This window comes from Zootermopsis nevadensis, unplaced genomic scaffold (genome assembly GCF_977971745.1).
Source record: "Zootermopsis nevadensis isolate Lab colony 2312 unplaced genomic scaffold, Znev_1.0 Znev_ptg000028l, whole genome shotgun sequence".
NCBI lineage: Eukaryota > Metazoa > Arthropoda > Insecta > Blattodea > Termopsidae > Zootermopsis > Zootermopsis nevadensis.
This window is the reverse complement of record NW_028259160.1, coordinates 1,541,464-1,552,805: the sequence shown is the minus strand read 5'-3', so window position 1 is coordinate 1,552,805 and position 11,342 is coordinate 1,541,464. Positions and strand designations below refer to the sequence as shown.

Genomic DNA, 11,342 nt, shown 5'->3' with positions numbered 1-11,342 from the left:
CACATTTTTGTGGAACCACAAATGTCCAACTTAGAGAGGTTTTACTGTATATTGTGTATAGAAGAACAGTTTTAGACATATTTTCCATGTGTGGAGTTTCCCAAGGGAATGAATGAGGACCATATTCAACCCCACATTGGTGACAGCACTACCTAAGGATGTCAGTTTGATACTCCATACAGGCAGGCAACAGGAAACCTTAACAGAGGTTGGGAACTGGCTTCTACATCCAGATCCATCCTAATTTTAAAAAGACCTTTCTGTGGTCACTCTTCACAGTGGTATAGGACTGAGATCTTTAAACTAATTCCACTCGGCTGGCTTAGGGAATCATCTCCCAGCAAGCAACATAGTGATGGGTTCTGAATACCATAGAGCACTGAAATAGCATACTGTTGATGTTGGATAGGTCAGAGTGAATAAAAATGGCATGTTTTCATGTTTAATACTGCATAAATAACTGTACATGCACTTAAATAATCCAGTGTGAACGTACAGTTCTAAATGATGCTACATAGGGGAACTCACTGTTATCTGTTCCCTAAACTCAGTCCCAGAATATTCCGTGCCTGAAACAAGAGATTGCATCTGTTACTGTTGGGTTTTATAGCACTGTCAGCAAATGTTTTGTAATTTACAATATACAAATGAAAACCTGCAAACAAACAAACTTCTAAAACTGGCAAACTTCCAGTATTACTGGATGGATTTCATATGTTAAACTGGGGGGTAGAATTGGGAAATTTATTAATGTTTTAAATACGACATACAGTCTGACCCGGTATGAAGTAGTTCAAAATACTGTAAAGCAGCATAATACTTTAATAGCTTAAAGAATGGTGATTCCATATCCTAAAATGGTAAATGGCCTTCAAAGGAAAATATTCTCAGACACATTCATTGTAATTATATGGTCACTTAACCCAACAAAGTATACAAGGAAACTAACAGCTTTGACACTTAGCATATTGAGTACCACAGACATACACAGAGCTGCCAATATCTTTCAGTTTCTCAATAAAATCCTCTTGGGCAATCAGCCATGTCAAATGGTTAAACAATAAAACCGACGTTTCAGGGACCGTCTCTGTCCCCATCATCAGAACCCTGTTGAAATGTATGAGCATGACAGTGTACAGGGGTCTAAATGCTCACAAGGTGATTACTGGTTAGTGTGCAGCTGACATATTTTCACCGGCAGTGAAGGGGTTAAATGCTTATACACTGTGTTGATATTGATATAAGGGTGACATCTGGTGATTTTCATTAAAATCATCCTGTTGATTAAAAATATTTTGATTTGTCTTTTGTAACTGGAACTAAAAATTATAAAACATCACAGTGTACACAAAATATATCAAAATGTGACATACAGTAATAAATGCTGCAGTGACAGTTTCTTTGGCAACGTGTGACACCTCTCCTGATTGGTGCAGGTAACTGTTAAGCTGAGATACATCTTCAATTCTTCGTCCAAGAAAATGCCACGTTTCCTCGAAGTCTGCTGACTTGTCTTGTATCATATAGAGTTCAGTCATTTTATAGATTCCAGCTAGAGCCACTCTCCTGCTATACCAGCTGAACTGCAATGAAATATTATCATTTAAAATTGCAAATCAACATAAAAGATGCAAGCTTTGGTATTAGAAGATTTGAATCTTGAGTTTTATTGTAGTAAAATATTTCTGTGGTTCATTTAGTTATATACTTGACATTCATATTTAACCCCTTCACTGTAAGTGAAAATATATGTGGCAGCAGGATGTTTGTTATCCAATAATAATCACCCTCTTTAAGCATTTACACTATTTAATTCACATCTGAATACAACATTACTACAACCTGTAACACTATGACTGCCCTCTGTTATTACCAGCCAGTGTGTTGACTGATACCTAAGAAAGATTGGTGTTACAGCATATTGTACACTTCATAAGCTGTTCCATTCATAACATACAAAATGATTTGCTTGCAAAAATGTTATGTACATAACAGTGAAAGGGTTAAATATTTATTAAGTATAAGTAATAACAATATGGATTGTGTATTGATAGCAAGCTGTAGAAGTAATTGTTCAACCGACAGTGACCTCACATGTTTGACTACACTAACAAAAGTGTGTGAACTGTGTAGCTCTAAGTTTTCTGTGTAATATTCTCCATTCCCTAGTTACGCTAGCTTTAGTCCATATATTTTCATGCACTTGAAAGTAATGTTTCAGTGATCACAAAAGTTATGCAGTTTCAAATGAGAGGTTTACTAACATTTCTGAACACATCTCAGTTTTGGTTAACATTGGACAACGCTAAGAGATACTTTACATGAAGACCTACATGCACTCCTGTACGCAGAAGTGACTGAGTGGGGGAAATCAACAGGGTACCATGAGTACCTGGGAAATGGCCACCCACCTGTGCAAAGGTCACTGACCAAGACTGATGTCACTGGTGTCCTTAAAGGTCAGATTTTGGTGAATGTGCCATAATTGTTATACTGTGGGTATAGTTCCTAACTTTTGAATACATTGAGACCAATACTAACAGTGTATCAGTGTCTGTTAATTGTATATTTTACTGTCTACACAACCTGTCATTGTATCATACACTAAATGTTGTGACCTCATTAGGTTGTCATCTGGTGTATGTCTTAAATATGAGACAATTTCATATTCAAGATATGTGCCAAATGATGACCATGCCAGAATGCAAACCTTAAAATTAGTCTTAATTATCTGGAAAAGTTCCAACCATATTTCCTGAGTCTTGTTTTAGATCATTTGGAGGTACTATGCTGGTATTCATTCAGTTGAGTTCACTAGATTGTGTCTGTTCAACGTTAGGATTTTGCTCAGTTATATCTTACTAATTTTGTTCTTTCATTTATGTGTAGCTTTACTGTCCACTCTATGACTTACATCAACTGATCTATCTCCAGCATAATAGCAGATGTCATCAACCAGAGTAAGCAGGTTTGCCAGAGCTGGGGGAACATTTGGAGGAAGTGACATAATCACAAGAGCTTGTGGCCACATGCCGATGTATGGAATAATCATACGAAGACGTTTCTCTACTGCACCTTGAATGAATAGTGCTGGTTCTTTACATCTGTAAACAGTAATAATTGCCCAGGAAAAAATAGTATTACAGTAAAACATCACTAATTCAGACTAAAAGGGCTAGTCTGAATTAGTGAAAAGCACAAAAAATAAAGCATAATTATATGTATTTTCAAGTTGTACTTCATAAAAACAAATTTTTTTCTCGATCCAGGAACTTAGATGGTATAGGGACACAAATGTGACAAAAAGGAAAATAAAGTGGGAAATGATGTCATTAAATAATCATTTAGGAAAATTCCATTCTACATAAACATTAACATTACTTCCAATTCCTAGGATTATTAAATGAATTGTAAAGGATGTGGAAGGAAGCAATCATGGCCTGTTTTAAGATATCCCAAGATTTACCTGGAGAGATTGAGGAAAACTACTCAGTCAATGTAGCTGGTCTCTCAACTGATGTCTGAACTCAACCTGACAGATACTGAACAGATGTTCAGTGGAAACGTGAAGAGGAAACATATGATATCAATCATATACAAAATTTTCTGTGATCTAAAGTTAAAATGTTATACTATACTGTACCTAGACCTGAGACTGGATCTAACGAAGCCTTCACTCACAATATAGTAGCTGGGAAAGATACCAGTTTGAAGATACATGCAGATGTTGACAGACTGCTTACCTTCACATTTAACAAAATCCACCAAGATTCTGTATACATTCCTTGAGTCCCCATTTTAGCTAAATGTCCAGCCTATCACAACCTCCTTGTCTGTAGTATGCTTCATAGATAGTTTTGTAGGAGATATAAACATTTACATTGTAATATCTTAAGATCAGGAACTAGAAGTGATATTTTGCCTGCTAACCATTGGCAAGTTAATATACTGGTGGCAAGTACATTTGTGTTCTGTCTATGTATTAAATTATATATATAAATACATTAAAAATTCTACAAAATGTTTACTGAGATTCTCAAGGCAGAAAGTATGAAGAAAGAGCCTTCTGGGATTATTTATTACCATATGTAAGGTGCAGGAAGCAAATTTAATTTATCATGCATTTAAAGACTGTGACCTGAATTACTTTGATGGATCTGCAGCTTCAGTTTCCTTCTTCAGTGTTTGAGCAAGCTGTTGGTTACATATGACATAGAAATACTGAACGAGCTCTGCACCTCCTCGAGGGAACAAACCATGAGCAGTTCCAGGATAGCCAACAGTCCGTGCCCCTACAAAATAATAATTCTCATTGTTTCCTATATTTTGTTAACATGAAGGCAAATCTGTGATTATCTGCTTTGTATGTCGCTGAATGCCAATGGAGCTGCAAGCCTGATGTAAGACTAGTCCTCCTGGATTGGTTCAGTTCTGGAAAGCAGCAAGCAGAGAAACCAGAAAAGATGCCAAATGCCACGCTAGTTCTACAAGTGTAAAGTACAATGTAGTACGAAATAAAGACAAGGGGGCATGGAGGTAAGGCTCCATACATGATCTCAGTACTACATGTAGGTAAGAGGTTAGCTTCATGCTCAGCTGCTTTACACCTGGATACAGAGCTCATTCTTACTGGATTGAAGGCCCCAGGCATCCAGCTCATACATAGTCACCCACATCAAATAATAGTTTTCAAACTGTAAGGGGCCCACCAGACAACAGATATACACTGAGCTTCTTGGTATATTTCAGACATTAAGAACTACTGTAGCTCAGTCAGTACAGTGAATATGTCATGGGCTGGATGATGGGATTCAATTCCTGGCAAGGATAGGCATTTTTCTGTTGGTACTGCATTTAGGCTAGCACTGGCTCTGGGGCCTACCCAACCTATCCAGTGAAGTTAATAATAACTTACCTCCAAAAATTGTTGAGGTTAAGAATGCATGGAAGTTTACCTACCCTCCCCCATACATCTCAATGGTGAGGAAAGACCAGGAACTTTACCACTGTGTAAATCACACAACTCTGAATGTCATTATTATAATTTGTGAAAGCTGCAGGCTAAAGGAGTCATGGCAATCTCTGAGGTTCCTGAAGATACCTCTGTATACCCAGTGCAGGGTCCTAAATTAGGTTGTCACATCTGGATACAGACGTTTCTGTTCACAGGTCAGTACTTTTATTTGTGCTGAATTTTAGACTTCCGGAATGTGAAAATTATGAATCAACTGTGACAGTCAGAATTAGTTACAATCAATTTATACAGGTGGCACAATCTTCCAGAGTACTGTGAACAAAACACACCACATCTTGGACTTGCACATGTTGACACCATGGTCAACCATTGTCTGAAGAAGTTTAAAGAAGTGAAGAGGTTAAAAAGGTGTAAGTGTTGCATCTAATCGTGATCTCAACTAACTTAAATTCTAATTTCAGACCTTCACTAATTGCATTCTTGGTCCACCCATGTTCCTGAACAAATGGCAAAGAAGCTTCCAATATTTTGTATTTTATTTTATATTCTTTTTCATTTGTGTTGTCTTCTTCACCATGTGATGAGGAGCCTTCTTGAGTTGCATCATTACTATGTTTGCGGTTACTCCATAAGCCACAAAAACCTGAAAGATGTGCATCACCTTTCAATTGATGTTACCAAGAATATGATCCTCAAATGAACAGATGGAATACAACTATTTAAGTTAACCAAGTGACAGGCAACCATTTTAATTGCTGGTTCAGTTGATGAAACCAAAAGGACCACAGAGTTACAGAATAAGCTGGATGGTGCAGGTAATAAACCATTTTGATTCTGCCATGTACAATAGGCAATAAAACATTGTTTTGTTAAAATTTGGTGGATATTTTCAATTGGGTGTCTTAAAAGACATCTATTTTCTGCTGCCACAAATTTCCATGATTTTCCATTACTGGGAATTGGCCTGACAATGAAATTTGGGTATTCATCATTTTTAAATTCAAGGCTGTATACATTTACTCCTATATTAGATATAATCACTACATAATAAGCATACTTTTGCTTCTTATGAATGAGGAATGTCAACTTAAAAATTTCCATATCAATAATCAATACCACAGTTTTATTGATTAAGAAACATCTGACTGAACATGAATTTGATGAAAATAATAAACGTAATTACAAACGACCTGAGTAGTGACATGAAAATATAATTTATGTCTTGTGAAAGTTATACACAAGAGAAATAATGTTCTGATTCCCACTGAATGAAAAAAAAGAAGTGGATGATTGAAGAACTAATATTACCACATGCAATTTTCATATCGATATAATTCTTTGACTAATAATGCATCACACTGAATTTTAAAATGAAATTACCAATGGAAAAATAAGTACCAAAATACTCAAGAGTTATAATATTGAAGTAAATTTTTTAAAAAAACCTGTTTCTCCATATAAGTTTTTGTCAACATTAGCTTTACTTCTTTTAGAACTCCTCTCTCTGTAGCCCTGCTCTTTCTTTGTCATATTTTCAATAGCAGATCATTTTCCTTGCACTCAGAGAGAATGGAGTTTGAATATTTCCAACTGCAAGCAGTTCTGAGTTTGTAATTTCCATAAGGTTCTTCATAAAATGAAGACACTGCTCAAAAATGCAAGACATCAGTGCATTTTTACATGAAGGTTTCCAACTGGTGGAGGAAAGTATAAATAAAGAATTACTTGCAGTGCAGCCTCATTTCTGAGGGGGGACTGGGAATTTGGAAAGAGCATGCTTGGAAAGAAAAAATGTTACTGCTTTGAAATATACTGTTCATTAGCAATATGATTTTTTAGACAAGTTTGGAAGAGAGTGAATAATTCTGGAGTGGTTATCAGTGTTATCCTGACTTTTTTTAATGGAAGGGCAATTCCCCACACATTAACTCTGACATACAGAGACACATGTAGGTATTCATTTAAAGTGCCCAATAGTGTTTTCTGACCAAAACCAAATTTGGAATATATAAAATTTTAGTAAAATTCCCAAATATCAAATATCATGGAAACCTGTTCATCCATTCTTGAGTTGTTAATACATATAAATGAACAGACTAGAGCAATTTTAATAGGCACTCTGCTGGTCTATTATTATGCATTATATGACAAATTCTACCAGTACTTCTTCATACAAACATTGCACTCTCGCATTTGTTCCAGAGCAGCACATTTTTCAGTTTCCAAATATTTATTTACATTATTGATGTAGTGATTAACAGCATACTGTAATAAAATTTTTCATAAGAAATACATTTATTATTCAGATTATGGGACATGTTACCATAATTACAAGTACATTGCAGGAACAGGATTTCAATAATGTAATGTTTTTATTCCCAGAGAGATGACAGTTTCATGACTTCAATGGACCACTATCAATACACTCATTGACACGACTCAACAAACTCTCCATCAAATCAAATGCATTCAGAGCAGACATAATTACTGCTACTTTATTTTCATATGGTAAGTTAGGTAACTGTTGACCTCCAACTGTTATAGTCACATCTGATTTGCTAATACGTCCTTTGTCATTCAACACAGCATTCCTTTTCTCTTCTTCCAGGTCTCTGAGCTTCAGTTTGTAATGTGCTCTTGAAAGTTTGATGCCTTCTCTGAGGGGTTCAAGCATAGATTCCTCCAAAACTCCAACATAATCCCACATCCCAGTTTTATTCTTTTGGTCACGAAGGGAGAGGAATCTAATTAAATTAAGAGCTGAAATGATCTGATCTGCATTTTCTATGAGATCAGTTTCAACCCCATGTGACAATGAGCAATATTCTGAAATCAGATCATACAGGGCCTTACCAGTGAAGAAAGGTGAGATTAAGTCACTGTCCAATGTGTTTATAATCATATCCTTAAGCAGCATTATCAAATATCCCATGATACCCGCATGATTGACAACTGCTGGAAGATTTGACATTAATAAGTATTGACCTTTGACATCAAACTTAAACAAGTAACTGCGTAACAAAGGTACTGCATACTTTCTAAAATTTTCTACATCACAATAAATCATAACTTTTGAAAGTGATTCCACAAATTCTTTATGCACAGGAGATTCCAATAAAGTGTATGGAACACTGCCTTCTGATAACATTGCTAGTATAGCATTTGCCAGTAGTAATCCTTTGCGTACAACAAGCTCCTCCAGATGTTTCAGCAGAACAACAACAAGATATAAGCTTCTCTGGAAGATATACAATGGAGAATATACACATGGAACTTCATTCAGTTGAATATGTTCTCCTAATATAAGGTAATACAATACAGCAACAGATAAAATTGGAATTTCATCATCACTTTGGGTGGCAAAGTTGTTTTCATTCTTCCCTGACCTTTCCATCTCTCTTGTTTCTGCATATTCAAGGAAAATCATAAGGTCACCCACAAGGTGTGACAAGAAAGTCAACAGTTCTTCCGCCACAAACCTAGTGGCACTGCTTGACTTCCCATCACACTCCAAGTCTAAGATTGCTAATGGTTGTCTCAAAAGTTGGAAGATAAAGCATACAAGCATATTTCTCTGTGTGTTTTTCTGATATTCAGCTTTCTGTCTAAGTGACACTTCATTAACAAAAGGCTTGTAAAAATCCAAAATTCCCTTATATACATTAGTAATGCGGCAAATACAAGGATCTGAATCCAGAAGTTTCCTTTCTTCTCCCTCCAGTCTATGGCTTTTAGGGACAGGCAATGATGTAACATGAAACCGAATCATGTGCAAACACCACTCGAGAGATTGCCCTCTTCTGTTTGGCAGCTTAAACAGTACTATTTGAAGTGGTTTTAATAATGCAAGGAATTTTACATCATCATCTAAATTTTCTGCTTGTTCCAAGAATTCTAACAGTGCTTCTTCTGGATTGGCTTTTTGTGCAATTTCTTTTAGTAAAGTTTCACAACAATCAAACACTTCAGGAGAATTATCAATAGTTTCTTGAATGAGAAATTTGGATATCGAGGGTATGATATCCAAGCTTCTATCCTTCAAGCACTGATCATATTTAGCATTGTAAATAGCAGACAATGCATCATCTGTTCTACCACTTGTGAGGCATTTAACCAAAATGGTAGATAATTCAACACACAGATCAGTACTTTGAACAGACATAGTTTATTCTTCTCATTTACACATCAGGACAGCAGAACACTTTCTATATTGACTCTTGATGCTCTAAAAGGGTAGAGAGATCTGCAGGGGTGCATGCTCTGGAACACACAGGAGAGAATGCAATCAGTGTGCTGCGTCACACTTACACAAACATACATCTCTCCTTAACCTACATACCACTTACAATCTACAAAACACTGCTTAAAATTTGTGTGAATTAATTTTATGGACAAACCAATTTATCATATGGCACTTGCGCTGCACACAAACAGATAAACAGTTTTAATTTTCAATATACCAAGCAATACCTAACCTAACCGTGTTAGTATTCTAAGCAGCGCTGTGGAGTCAGTACTAAAATCTTCGACTCTGGCTCCCACTCATTCATAAAATCTCAATATGTATCAATAAGGGTAAACCTACTAAAATGGTAAATGGCACCATAAGAGATTTCTTCATCACCAGCCTACTTTTTAGACTTATTATAATACTTAAATATACGTCTAATGGTTATTGCAGAAATGGGTTGATTTGTAGCCAGTTTGTATTCTTACGGTGCCGGAGCCAAAGTTACAAACCATTATTCCCACACCATGTGCCAAAACGCGTCGTTGAATCTCTCTAAACGTGAGACCGCCGGCAGCTCATAAGGTATAGAAATTGTTCTTAATATTTTATATCGAGGACGGAGTCGGTAAATTTTTACCAACTCCTACTCCACATCCCTGATTCTAAGGCTGGATATAATATAACTGAAGAGTATATTTTTGGACAATACCATACCGATCTAACGTTTACTGTATAAGTACGTAACAAACAAACCATTTTGTGACTCGTACCTTGGAAAATAAATGGTTTATGTACATTCGTTATACTACGTAACACACAAATTGCCATTTTTCAACTACACCACAGTTCTGATCAGAGAGTAGCGGCAAGTGACGGTAAGCTAATTTGTCATAAAGGATCCATAGAGAAATGAATGTGTGAATGTGCGAAAATGTCATCTTGGTCATCTTAAAAGGAGGAACTCCGTTACGTGTCGACCAGTACAGTTGTTCTAAAAGAAAGCAGTCCGTACTAGTCGGGGTTGGGGGAAGTGGCAATGGCTCCGCAGGGAATGGTTGCGGTGTTATGTTGAGTTTTTATTAATATGTATGGTGTTGTGTAGAATAGCTTGTAACAAATGTGCAGTTTTAACGAGTAACTATTAACACAGTGCTTTGTCTTATGACGATCCACTACATTTCGGTAAAATGTCCACAAGATCACAACTCACGAAGGATTTGAATGGTAAAGTGAAGTATAAATAGTGAACTGTGAGATTGTTTACATATCGTATTTGCGCCCTTGTATGTGAATGTATATGTTAATTATTGTTACAATGATATGAATACGATTATTTATTTGCCTTTACACATTAACGATGTATTTGTAAATGCTTATATTGGCAAACTACCCAGACCTCTGGATGTTCCATACTCACCCTGTTGAGAAGAAAAGTTACATAAAATTGACAGAAGGCGTGGTTTAGCCGTTGTTATTGGTAAAAAAATAACAAAAGTATTAAAAATGTTAAGCTAATTTAGATGTGCAACCAAGCAAACGAACTCATTTATTGTCTTTGCTTGTTCTTATAGATGAAGAGGTTGAAGTGAAATGATGACCATATTTGTTCTTTAGCCCTTCAAGTTTAAATCTGCAGCAGAATTCTTGTGCTCTGCTTTTGATCATTTGCAGCGAAAACTTGTATGTCTCAAAATTATTCTGTTATGTCTACAAACACAACTTTATAATTATATTAAGATATAATTTGTGTGGGACAAGTGTTTTCTGTTTAAATGGGGGATTAACGTTATTGACATATCCTTTTTTTCAGAGAGTGTGAAGTCATTGTTGGGAAAACATGTCAAAATATTGCTCAAGAATGTTGTCAAATTGGAAACGAAAGGTGACAAGACTGAAAACCGAGTTCTGGTAAGCTTTAAGTTTTTCTATGTTCTGTAAGAAGATGTGTGCATGTGTGGAATGTTTACCTCATTGGATTATTGTTTTTAAGGTGGTGTGGACATTGAGAGTAATTTATTACATGTGTATCTATTCTTTTTGTTTATGTAGCTAGTATTCAGTATACTGTGTTAAGGGTTAAAAATTGCTAATATGAAAATGGTTCTGATGTATGCTGTGGTAAAGATTAGAATGGTG

At 35.9% G+C, this 11,342-nt stretch overlaps 3 protein-coding genes across 7 annotated transcripts in view; 1 reads left to right on the top strand and 2 right to left on the bottom strand.

Moving 5' to 3' along the window:
• Positions 1-428: 428 nt before the first annotated feature.
• Positions 429-10,064, bottom strand: Coq9 (ubiquinone biosynthesis protein COQ9, mitochondrial). The gene is made up of 6 exons (XM_022072181.2): positions 9,977-10,064; positions 5,439-5,618; positions 4,148-4,292; positions 2,915-3,104; positions 1,374-1,583; positions 429-569 (listed from the first exon to the last, which is right to left on the bottom strand). Exons 1-6 carry the CDS (start codon positions 10,032-10,034, stop codon positions 531-533), a joined length of 822 nt encoding a protein of 273 aa, XP_021927873.1. The 5' UTR covers positions 10,035-10,064; the 3' UTR covers positions 429-530.
• On the bottom strand, positions 7,247-10,102 carry LOC147872310 (glomulin). Its single transcript, XM_022072180.2, has 2 exons — positions 9,977-10,102; positions 7,247-9,235 (listed from the first exon to the last, which is right to left on the bottom strand). Exon 2 carries the CDS (start codon positions 9,135-9,137, stop codon positions 7,371-7,373), a length of 1,767 nt encoding a protein of 588 aa, XP_021927872.2. The 5' UTR covers positions 9,138-9,235; positions 9,977-10,102; the 3' UTR covers positions 7,247-7,370.
• A 99-nt stretch (positions 10,103-10,201) lies between these two features.
• Positions 10,202-11,342, top strand: part of LRR (capping protein regulator and myosin 1 linker 1 leucine rich repeat protein) — a 59,878-nt gene continuing 58,737 nt past the window's right edge. For 3 of the 5 annotated variants that reach the window (XM_022072177.2, XM_022072175.2, XM_022072179.2), the window contains exons 1-2: positions 10,203-10,430; positions 11,017-11,114. In XM_022072177.2, the coding sequence (XP_021927869.2) occupies positions 10,394-10,430; positions 11,017-11,114 (135 nt within the window). In that variant the 5' untranslated portion in view covers positions 10,203-10,393. Of the gene's footprint in view, positions 10,431-11,016; positions 11,115-11,342 lie in introns of all 5 variants that reach the window. The other 2 variants (XM_022072176.2, XM_022072174.2) reach the window with 1 other exon arrangement.